The sequence below is a fragment of the Oncorhynchus tshawytscha genome, unplaced genomic scaffold (assembly GCF_018296145.1).
Source record: "Oncorhynchus tshawytscha isolate Ot180627B unplaced genomic scaffold, Otsh_v2.0 Un_scaffold_8679_pilon_pilon, whole genome shotgun sequence".
NCBI classification, from domain to species: domain Eukaryota; kingdom Metazoa; phylum Chordata; class Actinopteri; order Salmoniformes; family Salmonidae; genus Oncorhynchus; species Oncorhynchus tshawytscha.
The window spans coordinates 85791-107558 of record NW_024609766.1 but is presented as its reverse complement, the minus strand read 5'-3'; the positions used below and the strand labels follow the sequence as shown (position 1 = coordinate 107558).

The 21768-nt window shown below is 46.6% G+C and overlaps 1 protein-coding gene across 1 annotated transcript; it reads right to left on the bottom strand.

The window, feature by feature from the left end:
- Positions 1-413: 413 nt before the first annotated feature.
- On the bottom strand, positions 414-21720 carry LOC121845794 (39S ribosomal protein L46, mitochondrial-like). The gene is made up of 4 exons (XM_042317762.1): positions 21430-21720; positions 3514-3718; positions 1203-1373; positions 414-838 (listed from the first exon to the last, which is right to left on the bottom strand). The coding sequence occupies exons 1-4, from the start codon at positions 21688-21690 to the stop codon at positions 597-599; spliced, it is 879 nt and encodes a 292-aa protein (XP_042173696.1). The 5' UTR covers positions 21691-21720; the 3' UTR covers positions 414-596.
- Between the last annotated feature and the right edge of the window lie 48 nt (positions 21721-21768).

Here is a 21768-nt window from a genome sequence, read left to right as displayed (position 1 = left end):
TCTCACTACTGCCATCTAGTGGAGGACAGGAAAATACAGTTCTGACCAGCCTCTCCTGTCTCACTACTGTCATCTAGTGGAGGACAGGAACATACACTGTTCTGACCAGCCTCTCCTGTCTCACTACTGCCATCTAGTGGAGGACAGGAAAATACAGTTCTGACCAGCCTCTCCTGTCTCACTACTGTCATCTAGTGGAGGACAGGAACATACACTGTTCTGACCAGCCTCTCCTGTCTCACTACTGCCATCTAGTGGAGGACAGGAAAATACAGTTCTGACCAACCTCTCCCGTCTCACTACTGTCATCTAGTGGAGGACAGGAAAATACACTGTTTGCATAGAACAACACACAGGCAAAGAGACTGGCTTTCTATCCTCTGGGATATAGGCCTACAGACAACACTGAATGGTTTATATGTTGGAATAAATGTTACACTTTAATGATGCTCTCTTATACACCACGTGGAAGGGCAGGAGAAAAAACAACAGTTGCCGTGACAGAAATATGACTTCCAGGACTCAACGAGGACGTTTCTAAAAAAGACATCCGTAACCTCTCATCACATCTTCTCCATCAGCTCTCATCCGCTCCATCACAGGTTGAGTATGAAGCGGTCAACCTTCTCCAAGTAAGGTGGCTTCAGGTATCTCTGCAGTTCAGTCTTCTTCACCCACAGGAAAGGTTCTTTCTGACTGGCTGAACCAGCAGACAGGAAAGCTTTGAAAAAGAAGACCTTGGCTCCCACGCAGCGCTCTGTCCGGACCTCTTTGGGGAATGTGTATCTGTACACTCCACAGGGGGTGTTGCCAAGGAACGTAGCCTTGAAATCAGCCTCTGGAACAAAGAACAAACTTGGCGTTAGAACGGAGTTGGAGAACACAGCATTTAGAGTCTTTACTGATGTACCAGTACAGTGTTCAGGTGAAGGGCTCTATCATGATAGAGCCCTAGTATAGTTAGATATAGAGCCCTGATCAATAATATTGCATAGATCTCCAGCTCAAGCATGTGCCGTGTAGATATTTCTGGAACCTTCCAGAGTCCAGCACTAGAGAAGGTGTTGGAAACCTGATGGAAATGTCTGACAGAGGAAACACTGCATCCACCCAAATTGGCCCCCTAATTCAGAGCACTACTTTTGACCAGGGCCTATAAAGTAGTGCATTAGATAGGGCTCCAGTACCACCACACAGCTGACCTGGCAGGCTGCTGAGGCCTCTCTCTGCTGTCTGTCGGAGAGTCTCCCCTGCCTCCCACTGGGCCTGAGGGAGCAGCCAGATGGTCTCTTTACCGACAGTCTGCTGGACCAGCAGGACCAGGCTGTCTCCTAGACACCTCTCCACTGAGCCCAGCGGTGTCCCACCTACATCTGAAACACAGAGTTACAGGTCAGTTTGACAGTCTGCTGGACCAGCAGGACCAGGCTGTCTCCTAGACACCTCTCCACTGAGCCCAGCGGTGTCCCACCTACATCTGAAGCACAGAGTTACAGGTCAGTTTGATTATCAATGTATTTTCCTACTATCACTGACTGTTGACTGATAACTACTTTGAGGGAAAATGTTGTTACTACGACTGAGCTGTTGTCCCACCCAGCTATCTGGAGATGACCTCATTAACTGTAGGTGTCTATGGAGAAGAGCATCTGCTGAATGACTAACATGTCAATGTTGTTTATGAAGCATTTCACTGTTAGTCTCCACTTATTGCTCATGAAGCATGTCACTGTTAGTCTCCACCTGTTGGTCATGAAGCATTTCACTGTTAGTCTCCACCTGTTGGTCGTGAAGCATTTCACTGTTAGTCTCCACCTGTTGCTCATGAAGCATTTGACTGTTAGTCTCCACCTGTTGCTCATGAAGCATTTCACTGTTAGTCTCCACCTGTTGGTCATGAAGCATGTCACTGTTAGTCTCCACCTGTTGGTCGTGAAGCATTTCACTGTTAGTCTCCACCTGTTGGTCATGAAGCATGTCACTGTTAGTCTCCACCTGTTGGTCATGAAGCATTTCACTGTTAGTCTCCACCTGTTGGTCATGAAGCATGTCACTGTTAGTCTCCACCTGTTGGTCATGAAGCATGTCACTGTTAGTCTCCACCTGTTGGTCATGAAGCATTTCACTGTTAGTCTCCACCTGTTGGTCATGAAGCATGTCACTGTTAGTCTCCACCTGTTGGTCATGAAGCATTTCACTGTTAGTCTCCACCTGTTGGTCATGAAGCATGTCACTGTTAGTCTCCACCTGTTGCTCATGAAGCATGTCACTGTTAGTCTCCACCTGTTGCTCATGAAGCATGTCACTGTTAGTCTCCACCTGTTGGTCATGAAGCACGTCACTGTTAGTCTCCACCTGTTGCTCGTGAAGCATGTCACTGTTAGTCTCCACCTGTTGCTCGTGAAGCACGTCACTGTTAGTCTCCACCTGTTGGTCGTGAAGCATGTCACTGTTAGTCTCCACCTGTTGCTCATGAAGCATGTCACTGTTAGTCTCCACCTGTTGCTCATGAAGCATGTCACTTAGTCTCCACCTGTTGGTCATGAAGCACGTCACTGTTAGTCTCCACCTGTTGCTCATGAAGCACGTCACTGTTAGTCTCCACCTGTTGCTCATGAAGCATGTCACTTAGTCTCCACCTGTTGGTCATGAAGCACGTCACTGTTAGTCTCCACCTGTTGCTCATGAAGCACGTCACTGTTAGTCTCCACCTGTTGGTCATGAAGCACGTCACTGTTAGTCTCCACCTGTTGGTCATGAAGCATGTCACTGTTAGTCTCCACCTGTTGGTCATGAAGCATGTCACTGTTAGTCTCCACCTGTTGCTCATGAAGCATGTCACTGTTAGTCTCCACCTGTTGGTCATGAAGCATGTCACTGTTAGTCTCCACCTGTTGGTCATGAAGCATGTCACTGTTAGTCTCCACCTGTTGGTCATGAAGCATGTCACTGTTAGTCTCCACCTGTTGGTCATGAAGCATGTCACTGTTAGTCTCCACCTGTTGCTCATGAAGCATGTCACTGTTAGTCTCCACCTGTTGCTCATGAAGCATGTCACTTAGTCTCCACCTGTTGGTCATGAAGCACGTCACTGTTAGTCTCCACCTGTTGCTCATGAAGCACGTCACTGTTAGTCTCCACCTGTTGCTCATGAAGCATGTCACTTAGTCTCCACCTGTTGCTCATGAAGCATGTCACTGTTAGTCTCCACCTGTTGGTCATGAAGCATGTCACTGTTAGTCTCCACCTGTTGGTCATGAAGCACGTCACTGTTATTCTCCACCTGTTGGTCATGAAGCATGTCACTGTTAGTCTCCACCTGTTGGTCATGAAGCATGTCACTGTTAGTCTCCACCTGTTGGTCATGAAGCACGTCACTGTTAGTCTCCACCTGTTGCTCATGAAGCACGTGACCAATGACATGTGATTTCTTCTTTGATTTGTTCCTAATGTTTTGTCTAGTCAGTGCATAGGGAATAGGGTGCCATTAAGGACACCCTCTCTGACTCCTACCTCTGTCTCTGAGAGCAGGTTGGAAGTGTTTGAGTTTCTGTTCCCAGGTGTCCTCCTGGTCCTGAGCGGTGATGGTCTCCTGGCCACCGTAGTCTGCCTCCTCCTCATCTGAATCATAGTTGTCTGCCTGTTTACGAGTCATACGTTCTGAGTCCTCTAGGAGCCTCTGTTCATGATCCGACAGCAAGCTTCTCTCCAGCTCCATCTGGGATTAGGATATCACAGAGACGTCACCCTCTCAACCCCTAGGATATCACAGAGACGTCACCCTCTCAACCCCTAGGATATCACAGAGACGTCACCCTCTCAACCCCTAGGATATCACAGAGACGTCACCCTCTCAACCCCGAGGATATCACAGAGACGTCACCCTCTCAACCCCGAGGATATCACAGAGACGTCACCCTCTCAACCCCGAGGATATCACAGAGACGTCACCCTCTCAACCCCTAGGATATCACAGAGACGTCACCCTCTCAACCCCTAGGATATCACAGAGACGTCACCCTCTCAACCCCTAGGATATCACAGAGACGTCACCCTCTCAACCCCTAGGATATCACAGAGACGTCACCCTCTCAACCCCTAGGATATCACAGAGACGTCACCCTCTCAACCCCTAGGATATCACAGAGACGTCACCCTCTCAACCCCTAGGATATCACAGAGACGTCACCCTCAACCCCTAGGATATCACAGAGACGTCACCCTCTCAACCCCTAGGATATCACAGAGACGTCACCCTCTCAACCCCTAGGATATCACAGAGACGTCACCCTCTCAACCCCTAGGATATCACAGAGACGTCACCCTCTCAACCCCTAGGATATCACAGAGACGTCACCCTCTCAACCCCTAGGATATCACAGAGACGTCACCCTCTCAACCCCTAGGATATCACAGAGACGTCACCCTCTCAACCCCTAGGATATCACAGAGACGTCACCCTCTCAACCCCTAGGATATCACAGAGACGTCACCCTCTCAACCCCTAGGATATCACAGAGACGTCACCCTCTCAACCCCTAGGATATCACAGAGACGTCACCCTCTCAACCCCGAGGATATCACAGAGACGTCACCCTCTCAACCCCGAGGATATCACAGAGACGTCACCCTCTCAACCCCGAGGACATCACAGAGACGTCACCCTCTCAACCCCGAGGATATCACAGAGACGTCACCCTCTCAACCCCGAGGATATCACAGAGACGTCACCCTCTCAACCCCGAGGATATCTCAGAGATTTCAGTACTGCCGGTAGTCTACCCTCCACCACGGTACTGCCGGTAGTCTACCCTCCACCACGGTACTGCCGGTAGTCTACCCTCCACCACGGTACTGCCGGTAGTCTACCCTCCACCACGGTACTGCCGGTAGTCTACCCTCCACCACGGTACTGCCGGTAGTCTACCCTCCACCACGGTACTGCCGGTAGTCTACCCTCCACCACGGTACTGCCGGTAGTCTACCCTCCACCACGGTACTGCCGGTAGTCTACCCTCCACCACGGTACTGCCGGTAGTCTACCCTCCACCACGGTACTGCCGGTAGTCTACCCTCCACCACGGTACTGCCGGTAGTCTACCCTCCACCACGGTACTGCCGGTAGTCTACCCCCACCACAGTACTGCCGGTAGTCTACCCCCCCCACCACAGTTCTGCCGGTAGTCTACCCTCCACCACAGTACTGCCGGTAGTCTACCCTCCACCACAGTACTGCCGGTAGTCTACCCTCCACCACAGTACTGCCGGTAGTCTACCCTCCACTACAGTACTGCCGGTAGTCTACCCTCCACTACAGTACTGCTGGTAGTCTACCCTCCACTAGGACTACAGTACTGCCGGTAGTCTACCCTCCACTAGGACTACAGTACTGCCGGTAGTCTACCCTCCACTACAGTACTGCTGGTAGTCTACCCTCCACTACAGTACTGCTGGTAGTCTACCCTCCACTACAGTACTGCTGGTAGTCTACCCTCCACTAGGACTACAGTACTGCCGGTAGTCTACCCTCCACTAGGACTACAGTACTGCCGGTAGTCTACCCTCCACTAGGACTACAGTACTGCCGGTAGTCTACCCTCCACTACAGTACTGCTGGTAGTCTACCCTCCACTACAGTACTGCCGGTAGTCTACCCTCCACTACAGTACTGCCGGTAGTCTACCCTCCACTACAGTACTGCCGGTAGTCTACCCTCCACTACAGTACTGCTGGTAGTCTACCCTCCACTAGGACTACAGTACTGCCGGTAGTCTACCCTCCACTAGGACTACAGTACTGCCGGTAGTCTACCCTCCACTACAGTACTGCTGGTAGTCTACCCTCCACTACAGTGCTGCTGGTAGTCTACCCTCCACTACAGTACTGCTGGTAGTCTACCCTCCACTACAGTGCTGCTGGTAGTCTACCCTCCACTACAGTACTGCTGGTAGTCTACCCTCCACTACAGTGCTGCTGGTAGTCTACCCTCCACTACAGTACTGCTGGTAGTCTACCCTCCACTACAGTGCTGCTGGTAGTCTACCCTCCACTACAGTACTGCCGGTAGTCTACCCTCCACTAGGACTACAGTACTGCTGGTAGTCTACCCTCCCAGCAAAATCAATTTTACACACATGAACACACGCAGGACAGGTAGTCTACATTCAATATAATGCAGTTGAAAAACATGTTTTACACCCTGGTTCAGGAGTAACATTTAATTAAAAACAGTTCTCATGGGCACATTAATCTAAAATAATGTAGACCTATGCAAATGCTTCTAACCAAAAGAGTCACCTATAGGCCTACTGGCATTCATTTACTTGTTGGATGGATTTGGATGTGCATTGGTGTCTAGTGATACTGGTGTTTAGTTGTCTAGTGATGTTGGTGTCTAGTGATATTGGTGTCTAGCTGTAGGCTAGTGATGTTGGTGTCTAGTTGTCTAGTGATGTTGGTGTCTAGCTGTAGGCTAGTTGTCTAGTGATATTGGTGTCTAGCTGTAGGCTAGTTGTCTAGTGATATTGGTGTCTAGCTGTAGGCTAGTTGTCTAGTGATATTGGTGTCTAGCTGTAGGCTAGTTGTCTAGTGATATTGGTGTCTAGCTGTAGGCTAGTTGTCTAGTGATGTTGGTGTCTAGCTGTAGGCTAGTTGTCTAGTGATATTGGTGTCTAGCTGTAGGCTAGTGATATTGGTGTCTAGCTGTAGGCTAGTGATATTGGTGTCTAGCTGTAGGCTAGTGATGTTGGTGTCTAGCTGTAGGCTAGTTGTCTAGTGATATTGGTGTCTAGCTGTAGGCTAGTGATATTGGTGTCTAGCTGTAGGCTAGTGATATTGGTGTCTAGCTGTAGGCTAGTGATATTGGTGTCTAGCTGTAGGCTAGTGATGTTGGTGTCTAGCTGTAGGCTAGAGATATTGGTGTCTAGCTGTAGGCTAGTGATATTGGTGTCTAGCTGTAGGCTAGTGATATTGGTGTCTAGCTGTAGGCTAGTGATGTTGGTGTCTAGCTGTAGGCTAGTGATATTGGTGACTAGCTGTAGGCTAGTGATATTGGTGTCTAGCTGTAGGCTAGTGATATTGGTGTCTGGCTGTAGGCTAGTTGTCTAGTGATGTTGGTGTCTAGCTGTAGGCTAGTTGTCTAGTGATGTTGGTGTCTAGCTGTAGGCTAGTTGTCTAGTGATATTGGTGTCTAGCTGTAGGCTAGTTGTCTAGTGATATTGGTGTCTAGCTGTAGGCTAGTGATATTGGTGTCTAGCTGTAGGCTAGTGATATTGGTGTCTAGCTGTAGGCTAGTGATATTGATGTCTAGTTGTAGGCTAGTTGTCTAGTGATGTTGGTGTCTAGCTGTAGGCTAGTTGTCTAGTGATGTTGGTGTCTGGCTGTAGGCTAGTGATATTGGTGTCTAGCTGTAGGCTAGTTGTCTAGTGATGTTGGTGTCTAGCTGTAGGCTAGTTGTCTAGTGATATTGGTGTCTAGCTGTAGGCTAGTTGTCTAGTGATGTTGGTGTCTGGCTGTAGGCTAGTGATGTTGGTGTCTGGCTGTAGGCTAGTTGTCTAGTGATATTGGTGTCTAGCTGTAGGCTAGTTGTCTAGTGATATTGGTGTCTAGCTGTAGGCTAGTTGTCTAGTGATATTGGTGTCTAGCTGTAGGCTAGTTGTCTAGTGATGTTGGTGTCTAGCTGTAGGCTAGTTGTCTAGTGATATTGGTGTCTAGCTGTAGGCTAGTGATATTGGTGTCTAGCTGTAGGCTAGTGATATTGGTGTCTAGCTGTAGGCTAGTGATGTTGGTGTCTAGCTGTAGGCTAGTTGTCTAGTGATATTGGTGTCTAGCTGTAGGCTAGTGATATTGGTGTCTAGCTGTAGGCTAGTGATATTGGTGTCTAGCTGTAGGCTAGTGATATTGGTGTCTAGCTGTAGGCTAGTGATGTTGGTGTCTAGCTGTAGGCTAGAGATATTGGTGTCTAGCTGTAGGCTAGTGATATTGGTGTCTAGCTGTAGGCTAGTGATATTGGTGTCTAGCTGTAGGCTAGTGATGTTGGTGTCTAGCTGTAGGCTAGTGATATTGGTGACTAGCTGTAGGCTAGTGATATTGGTGTCTAGCTGTAGGCTAGTGATATTGGTGTCTGGCTGTAGGCTAGTTGTCTAGTGATGTTGGTGTCTAGCTGTAGGCTAGTTGTCTAGTGATGTTGGTGTCTAGCTGTAGGCTAGTTGTCTAGTGATATTGGTGTCTAGCTGTAGGCTAGTTGTCTAGTGATATTGGTGTCTAGCTGTAGGCTAGTGATATTGGTGTCTAGCTGTAGGCTAGTGATATTGGTGTCTAGCTGTAGGCTAGTGATATTGATGTCTAGTTGTAGGCTAGTTGTCTAGTGATGTTGGTGTCTAGCTGTAGGCTAGTTGTCTAGTGATGTTGGTGTCTGGCTGTAGGCTAGTGATATTGGTGTCTAGCTGTAGGCTGTTGTCTAGTGATGTTGGTGTCTAGCTGTAGGCTAGTTGTCTAGTGATATTGGTGTCTAGCTGTAGGCTAGTTGTCTAGTGATGTTGGTGTCTGGCTGTAGGCTAGTGATGTTGGTGTCTGGCTGTAGGCTAGTTGTCTAGTGATATTGGTGTCTAGCTGTAGGCTAGTTGTCTAGTGATATTGGTGTCTAGCTGTAGGCTAGTTGTCTAGTGATATTGGTGTCTAGCTGTAGGCTAGTTGTCTAGTGATGTTGGTGTCTGGCTGTAGGCTAGTTGTCTAGTGATGTTGGTGTCTGGCTGTAGGCTAGTTGTCTAGTGATGTTGGTGTCTAGCTGTAGGCTAGTTGTCTAGTGATATTGGTGTCTAGCTGTAGGCTAGTTGTCTAGTGATGTTGGTGTCTAGCTGTAGGCTAGTTGTCTAGTGATATTGGTGTCTAGCTGTAGGCTAGTTGTCTAGTGATATTGGTGTCTAGCTGTAGGCTAGTTGTCTAGTGATGTTGGTGTCTAGCTGTAGGCTAGTTGTCTAGTGATGTTGGTGTCTAGCTGTAGGCTAGTTGTCTAGTGATATTGGTGTCTAGCTGTAGGCTAGTGATATTGGTGTCTAGCTGTAGGCTAGTTGTCGAGTGATGTTGGTGTCTGGCTGTAGGCTAGTGATATTGGTGTCTAGCTGTAGGCTAGTTGTCTAGTGATATTGGTGTCTAGCTGTAGGCTAGTTGTCTAGTGATATTGGTGTCTAGCTGTAGGCTAGTTGTCTAGTGATATTGGTGTCTAGCTGTAGGCTAGTTGTCTAGTGATATTGGTGTCTAGCTGTAGGCTGGTTGTCTAGTGATGTTGGTGTCTAGCTGTAGGCTAGTTGTCTAGTGATATTGGTGTCTAGCTGTAGGCTAGTGATATTGGTGTCTAGCTGTAGGCTAGTTGGCTAGTGATATTGGTGTCTAGCTGTAGGCTAGTTGTCTAGTGATATTGGTGTCTAGCTGTAGGCCAGTTGTCTAGTGATATTGGTGTCTAGCTGTAGGCCAGTTGTCTAGTGATATTGGTGTCTAGCTGTAGGCTAGTTGTCTAGTGATATTGGTGTCTAGCTGTAGGCTAGTTATCTAGTGATATTGGTGTCTAGCTGTAGGCTAGTTGTCTAGTGATGTTGGTGTCTAGCTGTAGGCTAGTGATATTGGTGTCTAGCCGTAGGCTAGTTGTCTAGTGATATTGGTGTCTAGCTGTAGGCTAGTTATCTAGTGATATTGGTGTCTAGCTGTAGGCTAGTTGTCTAGTGATGTTGGTGTCTAGCTGTAGGCTAGTGATATTGGTGTCTGGCTGTAGGCTAGTTGTCTCGTGATATTGGTGTCTAGCTGTAGGCTAGTTGTCTAGTGATGTTGGTGTCTAGCTGTAGGATAGTTGTCTAGTGATATTGGTGTCTAGCTGTAGGCTAGTTGTCTAGTGATATTGGTGTCTGGCTGTAGGCTAGTTGTCTAGTGATATTGGTGTCTAGCTGTAGGCTAGTTGTCTAGTGATGTTGGTGTCTAGCTGTAGGCTAGTGATATTGGTGTCTGGCTGTAGGCTAGTGATATTGGTGTCTAGCTGTAGGCTAGTTGTCTAGTGATGTTGGTGTCTGGCTGTAGGCTAGTGATATTGGTGTCTAGCTGTAGGCTAGTGATATTGGTGTCTAGCTGTAGGCTAGTTGTCTAGTGATGTTGGTGTCTAGCTGTAGGCTAGTTGTCTAGTGATATTGGTGTCTGGCTGTAGGCTAGTTGTCTAGTGATGTTGGTGTCTAGCTGTAGGCTAGTTGTCTAGTGATGTTGGTGTCTAGCTGTAGGCTAGTTGTCTAGTGATGTTGGTGTCTAGCTGTAGGCTAGTTGTCTAGTGATGTTGGTGTCTAGCTGTAGGCTAGTTGTCTAGTGATGTTGGTGTCTGGCTGTAGGCTAGTTGTCTAGTGATATTGGTGTCTGGCTGTAGGCTAGTTGTCTAGTGATATTGGTGTCTAGCTGCAGGCTAGTTGTCTAGTGATGTTGGTGTCTAGCTGTAGGCTAGTTGTCTAGTGATATTGGTGTCTAGCTGTAGGCTAGTTGTCTAGTGATATTGGTGTCTAGCTGTTGGCTAGTGATGTTGGTGTCTAGCTGTAGGCTAGTTGTCTAGTGATATTGGTGTCTAGCTGTAGGCTAGTTGTCTAGTGATGTTGGTGTCTAGCTGTTGGCTAGTGATATTGGTGTCTAGTGATGTTGGTGTCTGGCTGTAGGCTAGTTGTCTAGTGATGTTGGTGTCTAGCTGTAGGCTAGTTGTCTAGTGATATTGGTGTCTAGCTGTAGGCTAGTTGTCTAGTGATATTGGTGTCTAGCTGCAGGCTAGTTGTCTTGTGATATTGGTGTCTAGCTGTAGGCTAGTTGTCTAGTGATATTGGTGTCTAGCTGTAGGCTAGTTGTCTAGTGATGTTGGTGTCTAGCTGTAGGCTAGTTGTCTAGTGATGTTGGTGTCTAGCTGTAGGCTAGTTGTCTAGTGATATTGGTGTCTAGCTGTTGGCTAGTGATATTGGTGTCTAGCTGTAGGCTAGTTGTCTAGTGATGTTGGTGTCTAGCTGTTGGCTAGTGATATTGGTGTCTAGCTGTAGGCTAGTTGTCTAGTGATGTTGGTGTCTAGCTGTAGGCTGTTGTCTAGTGATATTGGTGTCTAGCTGTAGGCTAGTTGTCTAGTGATGTTGGTGTCTAGCTGTAGGCTAGTTGTCTAGTGATGTTGGTGTCTAGCTGCAGGCTAGTTGTCTAGTGATGTTGGTGTCTAGCTAGCTGTAGGCTAGTTGTCTAGTGATGTTGGTGTCTAGCTGTAGGCTAGTTGTCTAGTGATGTTGGTGTCTAGCTGTAGGCTAGTTGTCTAGTGATGTTGGTGTCTAGCTAGCTGTAGGCTAGTTGTCTAGTGATGTTGGTGTCTAGCTAGCTGTAGGCTAGTTGTCTAGTGATGTTGGTGTCTAGCTGTAGGCTAGTTGTCTAGTGATGTTGGTGTCTAGCTGTAGGCTAGTTGTCTAGTGATGTTGGTGTCTAGCTGCAGACTAGTTGTCTAGTGATGTTGGTGTCTAGCTAGCTGTAGGCTAGTTGTCTAGTGATGTTGGTGTCTGGCTGTAGGCTAGTGATATTGGTGTCTAGCTGTAGGCTAGTTGTCTAGTGATGTTGGTGTATAGCTGTAGGCTAGTTGTCTAGTGATGTTGGTGTCTAGCTGTAGGCTAGTTGTCTAGTGATGTTGGTGTCTAGCTGCAGGCTAGTTGTCTAGTGATGTTGGTGTCTAGCTAGCTGTAGGCTAGTTGTCTAGTGATGTTGGTGTCTAGCTGTAGGCTAGTTGTCTAGTGATGTTGGTGTCTAGCTGTAGGCTAGTTGTCTAGTGATGTTGGTGTCTAGCTAGCTGTAGGCTAGTTGTCTAGTGATGTTGGTGTCTAGCTGTAGGCTGTTGTCTAGTGATGTTGGTGTCTAGCTAGCTGTAGGCTAGTTGTCTAGTGATGTTGGTGTCTAGCTGTAGGCTAGTTGTCTAGTGATGTTGGTGTCTAGCTGTAGGCTAGTTGTCTAGTGATGTTGGTGTCTGGCTGTAGGCTAGTTGTCTAGTGATATTGGTGTCTAGCTGTAGGCTAGTTGTCTAGTGATGTTGGTGTCTAGCTGTAGGCTAGTTGTCTAGTGATATTGGTGTCTAGCTGTAGGCTAGTTGTCTAGTGATATTGGTGTCTAGCTGTAGGCTAGTTGTCTAGTGATGTTGGTGTCTGGCTGTAGGCTAGTTGTCTAGTGATATTGGTGTCTAGCTGTAGGCTAGTTGTCTAGTGATATTGGTGTCTAGTGATGTTGGTGTCTAGCTGTAGGCTAGTTGTCTAGTGATATTGGTGTCTAGTGATATTGGTGTCTAGCTGTAGGCTAGTTGTCTAGTGATGCTGGTGTCTAGCTGTAGGCTAGTTGTCTAGTGATGTTGGTGTCTAGCTGTAGGCTAGTTGTCTAGTGATATTGGTGTCTAGCTGTAGGCTAGTTGTCTAGTGATATTGGTGTCTAGTGATGTTGGTGTCTAGCTGTCTAGTGATGTTGGTGTCTAGCTGTCTAGTGATGTTGGTGTCTAGCTGTCTAGTGATGTTGGTGTCTAGCTGTCTAGTGATGTTGGTGTCTAGCTGTCTAGTGATGTTGGTGTCTAGCTGTTGGCTAGTGATATTGGTGTCTAGTGATGTTGGTGTCTGGCTGTAGGCTAGTTGTCTAGTGATGTTGGTGTCTAGCTGTAGGCTAGTTGTCTAGTGATATTGGTGTCTAGCTGTAGGCTAGTTGTCTAGTGATGTTGGTGTCTAGCTAGCTGTAGGCTAGTTGTCTAGTGATGTTGGTGTCTGGCTGTAGGCTAGTGATATTGGTGTCTAGCTGTAGGCTAGTTGTCTAGTGATGTTGGTGTCTAGCTGTAGGCTAGTTGTCTAGTGATGTTGGTGTCTAGCTAGCTGTAGGCTAGTTGTCTAGTGATGTTGGTGTCTAGCTGTAGGCTAGTTGTCTAGTGATGTTGGTGTCTAGCTAGCTGTAGGCTAGTTGTCTAGTGATGTTGGTGTCTAGCTGTAGGCTAGTTGTCTAGTGATGTTGGTGTCTAGCTGCTGTAGGCTAGTTGTCTAGTGATGTTGGTGTCTAGCTGTAGGCTAGTTGTCTAGTGATGTTGGTGTCTAGCTAGCTGTAGGCTAGTTGTCTAGTGATGTTGGTGTCTAGCTGTAGGCTAGTTGTCTAGTGATGTTGGTGTCTAGCTGTAGGCTAGTTGTCTAGTGATGTTGGTGTCTAGCTAGCTGTAGGCTAGTTGTCTAGTGATGTTGGTGTCTAGCTGTAGGCTAGTTGTCTACTGATGTTGGTGTCTAGCTGTAGGCTAGTTGTCTAGTGATATTGGTGTCTAGCTGTAGGCTAGTTGTCTAGTGATATTGGTGTCTAGCTGTAGGCTAGTTGTCTAGTGATATTGGTGTCTAGCTGTAGGCTAGTTGTCTAGTGATATTGGTGTCTAGCTGTAGGCTAGTTGTCTAGTGATGTTGGTGTCTAGCTGTAGGCTAGTTGTCTAGTGATATTGGTGTCTAGCTGTAGGCTAGTGATATTGGTGTCTAGCTGTAGGCTAGTTGGCTAGTGATATTGGTGTCTAGCTGTAGGCTAGTTGTCTAGTGATATTGGTGTCTAGCTGTAGGCCAGTTGTCTAGTGATATTGGTGTCTAGCTGTAGGCCAGTTGTCTAGTGATATTGGTGTCTAGCTGTAGGCTAGTTGTCTAGTGATATTGGTGTCTAGCTGTAGGCTAGTTATCTAGTGATATTGGTGTCTAGCTGTAGGCTAGTTGTCTAGTGATGTTGGTGTCTAGCTGTAGGCTAGTGATATTGGTGTCTAGCCGTAGGCTAGTTGTCTAGTGATATTGGTGTCTAGCTGTAGGCTAGTTATCTAGTGATATTGGTGTCTAGCTGTAGGCTAGTTGTCTAGTGATGTTGGTGTCTAGCTGTAGGCTAGTGATATTGGTGTCTGGCTGTAGGCTAGTTGTCTCGTGATATTGGTGTCTAGCTGTAGGCTAGTTGTCTAGTGATGTTGGTGTCTAGCTGTAGGATAGTTGTCTAGTGATATTGGTGTCTAGCTGTAGGCTAGTTGTCTAGTGATATTGGTGTCTGGCTGTAGGCTAGTTGTCTAGTGATATTGGTGTCTAGCTGTAGGCTAGTTGTCTAGTGATGTTGGTGTCTAGCTGTAGGCTAGTGATATTGGTGTCTGGCTGTAGGCTAGTGATATTGGTGTCTAGCTGTAGGCTAGTTGTCTAGTGATGTTGGTGTCTGGCTGTAGGCTAGTGATATTGGTGTCTAGCTGTAGGCTAGTGATATTGGTGTCTAGCTGTAGGCTAGTTGTCTAGTGATGTTGGTGTCTAGCTGTAGGCTAGTTGTCTAGTGATATTGGTGTCTGGCTGTAGGCTAGTTGTCTAGTGATGTTGGTGTCTAGCTGTAGGCTAGTTGTCTAGTGATGTTGGTGTCTAGCTGTAGGCTAGTTGTCTAGTGATGTTGGTGTCTAGCTGTAGGCTAGTTGTCTAGTGATGTTGGTGTCTAGCTGTAGGCTAGTTGTCTAGTGATGTTGGTGTCTGGCTGTAGGCTAGTTGTCTAGTGATATTGGTGTCTGGCTGTAGGCTAGTTGTCTAGTGATATTGGTGTCTAGCTGCAGGCTAGTTGTCTAGTGATGTTGGTGTCTAGCTGTAGGCTAGTTGTCTAGTGATATTGGTGTCTAGCTGTAGGCTAGTTGTCTAGTGATATTGGTGTCTAGCTGTTGGCTAGTGATGTTGGTGTCTAGCTGTAGGCTAGTTGTCTAGTGATATTGGTGTCTAGCTGTAGGCTAGTTGTCTAGTGATGTTGGTGTCTAGCTGTTGGCTAGTGATATTGGTGTCTAGTGATGTTGGTGTCTGGCTGTAGGCTAGTTGTCTAGTGATGTTGGTGTCTAGCTGTAGGCTAGTTGTCTAGTGATATTGGTGTCTAGCTGTAGGCTAGTTGTCTAGTGATATTGGTGTCTAGCTGCAGGCTAGTTGTCTTGTGATATTGGTGTCTAGCTGTAGGCTAGTTGTCTAGTGATGTTGGTGTCTAGCTGTAGGCTAGTTGTCTAGTGATGTTGGTGTCTGGCTGTAGGCTAGTTGTCTAGTGATATTGGTGTCTAGCTGTTGGCTAGTGATATTGGTGTCTAGCTGTAGGCTAGTTGTCTAGTGATGTTGGTGTCTAGCTGTTGGCTAGTGATATTGGTGTCTAGCTGTAGGCTAGTTGTCTAGTGATGTTGGTGTCTAGCTGTAGGCTAGTTGTCTAGTGATATTGGTGTCTAGCTGTAGGCTAGTTGTCTAGTGATGTTGGTGTCTAGCTGTAGGCTAGTTGTCTAGTGATGTTGGTGTCTAGCTGCAGGCTAGTTGTCTAGTGATGTTGGTGTCTAGCTAGCTGTAGGCTAGTTGTCTAGTGATGTTGGTGTCTAGCTGTAGGCTAGTTGTCTAGTGATGTTGGTGTCTAGCTGTAGGCTAGTTGTCTAGTGATGTTGGTGTCTAGCTGCTGTAGGCTAGTTGTCTAGTGATGTTGGTGTCTAGCTAGCTGTAGGCTAGTTGTCTAGTGATGTTGGTGTCTAGCTGTAGGCTAGTTGTCTAGTGATGTTGGTGTCTAGCTGTAGGCTAGTTGTCTAGTGATGTTGGTGTCTAGCTGCAGACTAGTTGTCTAGTGATGTTGGTGTCTAGCTAGCTGTAGGCTAGTTGTCTAGTGATGTTGGTGTCTGGCTGTAGGCTAGTGATATTGGTGTCTAGCTGTAGGCTAGTTGTCTAGTGATGTTGGTGTATAGCTGTAGGCTAGTTGTCTAGTGATGTTGGTGTCTAGCTGTAGGCTAGTTGTCTAGTGATGTTGGTGTCTAGCTGCAGGCTAGTTGTCTAGTGATGTTGGTGTCTAGCTAGCTGTAGGCTAGTTGTCTAGTGATGTTGGTGTCTAGCTGTAGGCTAGTTGTCTAGTGATGTTGGTGTCTAGCTGTAGGCTAGTTGTCTAGTGATGTTGGTGTCTAGCTAGCTGTAGGCTAGTTGTCTAGTGATGTTGGTGTCTAGCTGTAGGCTAGTTGTCTAGTGATGTTGGTGTCTAGCTAGCTGTAGGCTAGTTGTCTAGTGATGTTGGTGTCTAGCTGTAGGCTAGTTGTCTAGTGATGTTGGTGTCTAGCTGTAGGCTAGTTGTCTAGTGATGTTGGTGTCTGGCTGTAGGCTAGTTGTCTAGTGATATTGGTGTCTAGCTGTAGGCTAGTTGTCTAGTGATGTTGGTGTCTAGCTGTAGGCTAGTTGTCTAGTGATATTGGTGTCTAGCTGTAGGCTAGTTGTCTAGTGATATTGGTGTCTAGCTGTAGGCTAGTTGTCTAGTGATGTTGGTGTCTGGCTGTAGGCTAGTTGTCTAGTGATATTGGTGTCTAGCTGTAGGCTAGTTGTCTAGTGATATTGGTGTCTAGTGATGTTGGTGTCTAGCTGTAGGCTAGTTGTCTAGTGATATTGGTGTCTAGTGATATTGGTGTCTAGCTGTAGGCTAGTTGTCTAGTGATGCTGGTGTCTAGCTGTAGGCTAGTTGTCTAGTGATGTTGGTGTCTAGCTGTAGGCTAGTTGTCTAGTGATATTGGTGTCTAGCTGTAGGCTAGTTGTCTAGTGATATTGGTGTCTAGTGATGTTGGTGTCTAGCTGTCTAGTGATGTTGGTGTCTAGCTGTCTAGTGATGTTGGTGTCTAGCTGTCTAGTGATGTTGGTGTCTAGCTGTCTAGTGATGTTGGTGTCTAGCTGTCTAGTGATGTTGGTGTCTAGCTGTTGGCTAGTGATATTGGTGTCTAGTGATGTTGGTGTCTGGCTGTAGGCTAGTTGTCTAGTGATGTTGGTGTCTAGCTGTAGGCTAGTTGTCTAGTGATATTGGTGTCTAGCTGTAGGCTAGTTGTCTAGTGATGTTGGTGTCTAGCTGTAGGCTAGTTGTCTAGTGATGTTGGTGTCTAGCTGTAGGCTAGTTGTCTAGTGATATTGGTGTCTAGCTGTAGGCTAGTTGTCTAGTGATGTTGGTGTCTAGCTGTAGGCTAGTTGTCTAGTGATGTTGGTGTCTAGCTGCAGGCTAGTTGTCTAGTGATGTTGGTGTCTAGCTGCTGTAGGCTAGTTGTCTAGTGATGTTGGTGTCTAGCTGTAGGCTAGTTGTCTAGTGATGTTGGTGTCTAGCTGTAGGCTAGTTGTCTAGTGATGTTGGTGTCTAGCTGCTGTAGGCTAGTTGTCTAGTGATGTTGGTGTCTAGCTGTAGGCTAGTTGTCTAGTGATGTTGGTGTCTAGCTGTAGGCTAGTTGTCTAGTGATGTTGGTGTCTAGCTGCAGACTAGTTGTCTAGTGATGTTGGTGTCTAGCTAGCTGTAGGCTAGTTGTCTAGTGATGTTGGTGTCTGGCTGTAGGCTAGTGATATTGGTGTCTAGCTGTAGGCTAGTTGTCTAGTGATGTTGGTGTCTAGCTGTAGGCTAGTTGTCTAGTGATGTTGGTGTCTAGCTAGCTGTAGGCTAGTTGTCTAGTGATGTTGGTGTCTAGCTGTAGGCTAGTTGTCTAGTGATGTTGGTGTCTAGCTAGCTGTAGGCTAGTTGTCTAGTGATGTTGGTGTCTAGCTGTAGGCTAGTTGTCTAGTGATGTTGGTGTCTAGCTAGCTGTAGGCTAGTTGTCTAGTGATGTTGGTGTCTAGCTGTAGGCTAGTTGTCTAGTGATGTTGGTGTCTAGCTGCTGTAGGCTAGTTGTCTAGTGATGTTGGTGTCTAGCTGTAGGCTAGTTGTCTAGTGATGTTGGTGTCTAGCTAGCTGTAGGCTAGTTGTCTAGTGATGTTGGTGTCTAGCTGTAGGCTAGTTGTCTAGTGATATTGGTATCTAGCTGTAGGCTAGTTGTCTAGTGATATTGGTGTCTAGCTGTAGGCTAGTTGTCTAGTGATATTGGTGTCTAGCTGTGGGCTAGTTGACTAGAGATATTGGTGTCTAGCTGTAGGCTAGTTGACTAGAGATATTGGTGTCTAGCTGCAGGCTAGTTGTCTAGTTATATTGGTGTCTAGTTGTAGGCTAGTTGTCTAGTGATATTTGTGTCTAGTGATATTGGTGTCTAGCTGTAGGCTAGTTGACTAGAGATATTGGTGTCTAGTGATATTGGTGTCTAGCTGTAGGCTAGTTGTCTAGTGATATTGGTGTCTAGCTGTAGGCTAGTTGTCTAGTGATGCTGGTGTCTAGCTGTAGGCTAGTTGTCTAGTGATGTTGGTGTCTAGCTGTAGGCTAGTTGTCTAGTGATATTGGTGTCTAGCTGTAGGCTAGTTGTCTAGTGATGTTGGTGTCTGGCTGTAGGCTAGTTGTCTAGTGATATTGGTGTCTAGCTGTAGGCTAGTTGTCTAGTGATATTGGTGTCTAGTGATGTTGGTGTCTAGCTGTAGGCTAGTTGTCTAGTGATATTGGTGTCTAGTGATATTGGTGTCTAGCTGTTGTCTAGTGATATTGGTGTCTAGCTGTAGGCTAGTTGTCTAGTGATGCTGGTGTCTAGCTGTAGGCTAGTTGTCTAGTGATGTTGGTGTCTAGCTGTAGGCTAGTTGTCTAGTGATGTTGGTGTCTAGCTGTAGGCTAGTTGTCTAGTGATGTTGGTGTCTGGCTGTAGGCTAGTTGTCTAGTGATGTTGGTGTCTAGCTGTAGGCTAGTTGTCTAGTGATGTTGGTGTCTAGCTGTAGGCTAGTGATGTTGGTGTCTAGCTGTAGACTAGTTGTCTAGTGATGTTGGTGTCTAGCTGTAGGCTAGTTGTCTAGTGATGTTGGTGTCTGGCTGTAGGCTTGGTGTCTAGCTGTAGGCTAGTTGTCTAGTGATGTTGGTGTCTAGCTGTAGGCTAGTTGTCTAGTGATGTTGGTGTCTAGCTGTAGGCTAGTTGTCTAGTGATGTTGGTGTCTAGCTGTAGGCTAGTGATGATGTTGGTGTCTAGCTGTAGGCTAGTTGTCTAGTGATGTTGGTGTCTAGCTGTAGGCTGTTGTCTAGTGATGTTGGTGTCTAGCTAGCTGTAGGCTAGTTGTCTAGTGATGTTGGTGTCTAGCTGTAGGCTAGTTGTCTAGTGATGTTGGTGTCTAGCTAGCTGTAGGCTAGTTGTCTAGTGATGTTGGTGTCTAGCTGTTGGTGTGATGTTGGTGTCTAGCTGTAGGCTAGTTGTCTAGTGATGTTGGTGTCTAGCTGCTGTAGGCTGTTGTCTAGTGATGTTGGTGTCTAGCTGTAGGCTAGTTGTCTAGTGATGTTGGTGTCTAGCTGTAGGCTAGTTGTCTAGTGATGTTGGTGTCTAGCTGTAGGCTAGTTGTCTAGTGATGTTGGTGTCTAGCTGTAGGCTAGTTGTCTAGTGATGTTGGTGTCTAGCTGTAGGCTAGTTGTCTAGTGATGTTGGTGTCTAGCTGTAGGCTAGTTGTCTAGTGATAGGTGTCTAGCTGTCTAGTGATGTTGGTGTCTAGCTGTAGGCTAGTTGTCTAGTGATGTTGGTGTCTAGCTGTAGGCTAGTTGTCTGTCTAGTGATGTTGGTGTCTAGCTGTAGGCTAGTGATGTTGGTGTCTAGCTGTTGTCTAGATGTTGGTGTCTAGCTGTAGGCTAGTTGTCTAGTGATGTTGGTGTCTAGCTGTAGGCTAGTTGTCTAGTGATGTTGGTGTCTAGCTGTAGGCTAGTTGTCTAGTGATGTTGGTGTCTAGCTGTAGGCTAGTTGTCTAGTGATGTTGGTGTCTAGCTGTAGGCTAGTTGTCTAGTGATGATTGGTGTCTAGCTGTAGGCTAGTTGTCTAGTGATATTGGTGTCTAGCTGTAGGCTAGTTGTCTAGTGATGTTGGTGTCTAGCTGTAGGCTAGTTGTCTAGTGATGTTGGTGTCTAGCTGATGCTGTGATGTCTAGCTGTAGGCTAGCTGTCTTAGTGATATTGGTGTCTAGTGATGTTGGTGTCTAGCTGTAGGCTAGTTGTCTAGTGATATTGGTGTCTAGCTGTAGGCTAGTTGTCTAGTGATGCTTGGTGTCTAGCTGTAGGCTAGTTGTCTAGTGATGATGATTGGTGTCTAGCTGTAGGCTAGTTGTCTAGTGATATTGGTGTCTAGTGGCTATTGGTTGTCTAGTGATGTTGGTGTCTAGTGATAGGTGTTGTCTAGTGATATTGGTGTTGTCTAGTGTCTAGGCTGGTGTCTAGCTGTAGGTGTTGTCTAGTGATGTTGGTGTCTAGCTGTAGGCTAGTTGTCTAGTGATGTTGGTGTCTAGCTGTAGGCTGTGATGTCTAGTGATGTTGGTGTCTAGGCTAGTGATGTCTAGTGTCTAGTGATATTGGTGTCTAGCTGTAGGCTAGTTGTCTAGTGATGTTGGTGTCTAGCTTGGTGTCTAGTGATGTAGGTGTCTAGCTGTCTAGTGATGTTGGTGTCTAGCTGTAGGCTAGTTGTCTAGTGATGTTGGTGTCTAGCTGTAGGCTAGTTGTGTCTAGTGATATTGGTGTCTAGCTGTAGGCTAGTTGTCTAGTGATGTTGGTGTCTAGCTGTAGGCTAGTGATGATTGGTGTCTAGCTGTAGGCTAGTTGTCTAGTGATATTGGTGTCTAGTGCTAGTTGTTGGTGTCTAGCTGTCTAGTGATGTTGGTGTCTGTCTAGTTGTCTAGTGATATTGGTGTCTAGCTGTAGGCTAGTTGTCTAGTGATATTGGTGTCTAGCTGTAGGCTGTTGTCTAGTGATATTGGTGTCTAGCTGTAGGCTGTCTAGTGATGTTAGATGTGATGTGCTAGTTGTCTAGTGATATTGGTGTCTAGTTGCTAGTGATGTTGGTGTCTAGTTGTCTAGTGATATTGGTGTCTAGTTGTCTAGTGATATTGATGTCTAGCTGTCTAGTGATATTGATGTCTAGTTGTCTAGTGATATTGATGTCTAGTTGTCTAGTGATATTGATGTCTAGTTGTCTAGTGATATTGGTGTCTAGCTGTCTCTAGTGATGTTGGTGTCTAGCTGTCTAGTGATGTTGGTGTCTAGCTGTCTAGTGATGTTGGTGTCTAGCTGTCTAGTGATGTTGGTGTCTAGCTGTCTAGTGATGTTGGTGTCTAGCTGGCTAGTGATATTGGTGTCTAGCTGTAGGCTAGTTGTCTAGTGATGCTGGTGTCTAAATCATATTTACCATTGCATTTTAAACAAAGAGAAGAATGGTTAAATTAGCATTATTTAGGGAAACACCATAGTTTGTTGCATATTGGGGAGCTAACTCTTCATTCAGAGGAGTTGAGTCCCCCCCATCTGTATTCTGAACCCTGTAGCAGAGCAGTGGAGAGCAACAGGGCGCAGGGATTTATTCTAGCCTTCCACTACTGATTCAACTCAATGTCAAAGTCTTGGAAGTTGATTGGTTGAATATGTGTTAGTGCTATGCTTGAAGAAAAGACCTGCATTGGCCTGCACATCCACTTCAGGACCACGGTCAGCAATCCATCTCTGAGTATTCACTAGTGATTAGTACAGCCATTGACAAATGAATGGAAACACATTTACCTGATGCATGAGCTCAGCGAATTGGTCTTCGATCGGGTTCCGCTCCTGTGATATGACAGGCAGCCTCTGGAGACACACCGCCCCGTACAGCTTCCATGGCGACGGGACGCCTTCCGTTTTACTTCTGGTCTGAGTTGCAGCTCGACAAGCGGAACTGAGTGAAATTTGACGAACTCCTGTATGTTTTAGCCCTGTCCGTCTGACATTTGTAATAAATCGCCATAAAGGGCGATTCGCCATTCTCGAGCAGGGCGCTGCCATCTTGATTCTCCAGTTTCTACCCACAATCCTCTGCGAAGAAGGGAGAGATTATGCTAAGGAAAAAGGGGTAGAGGAAAT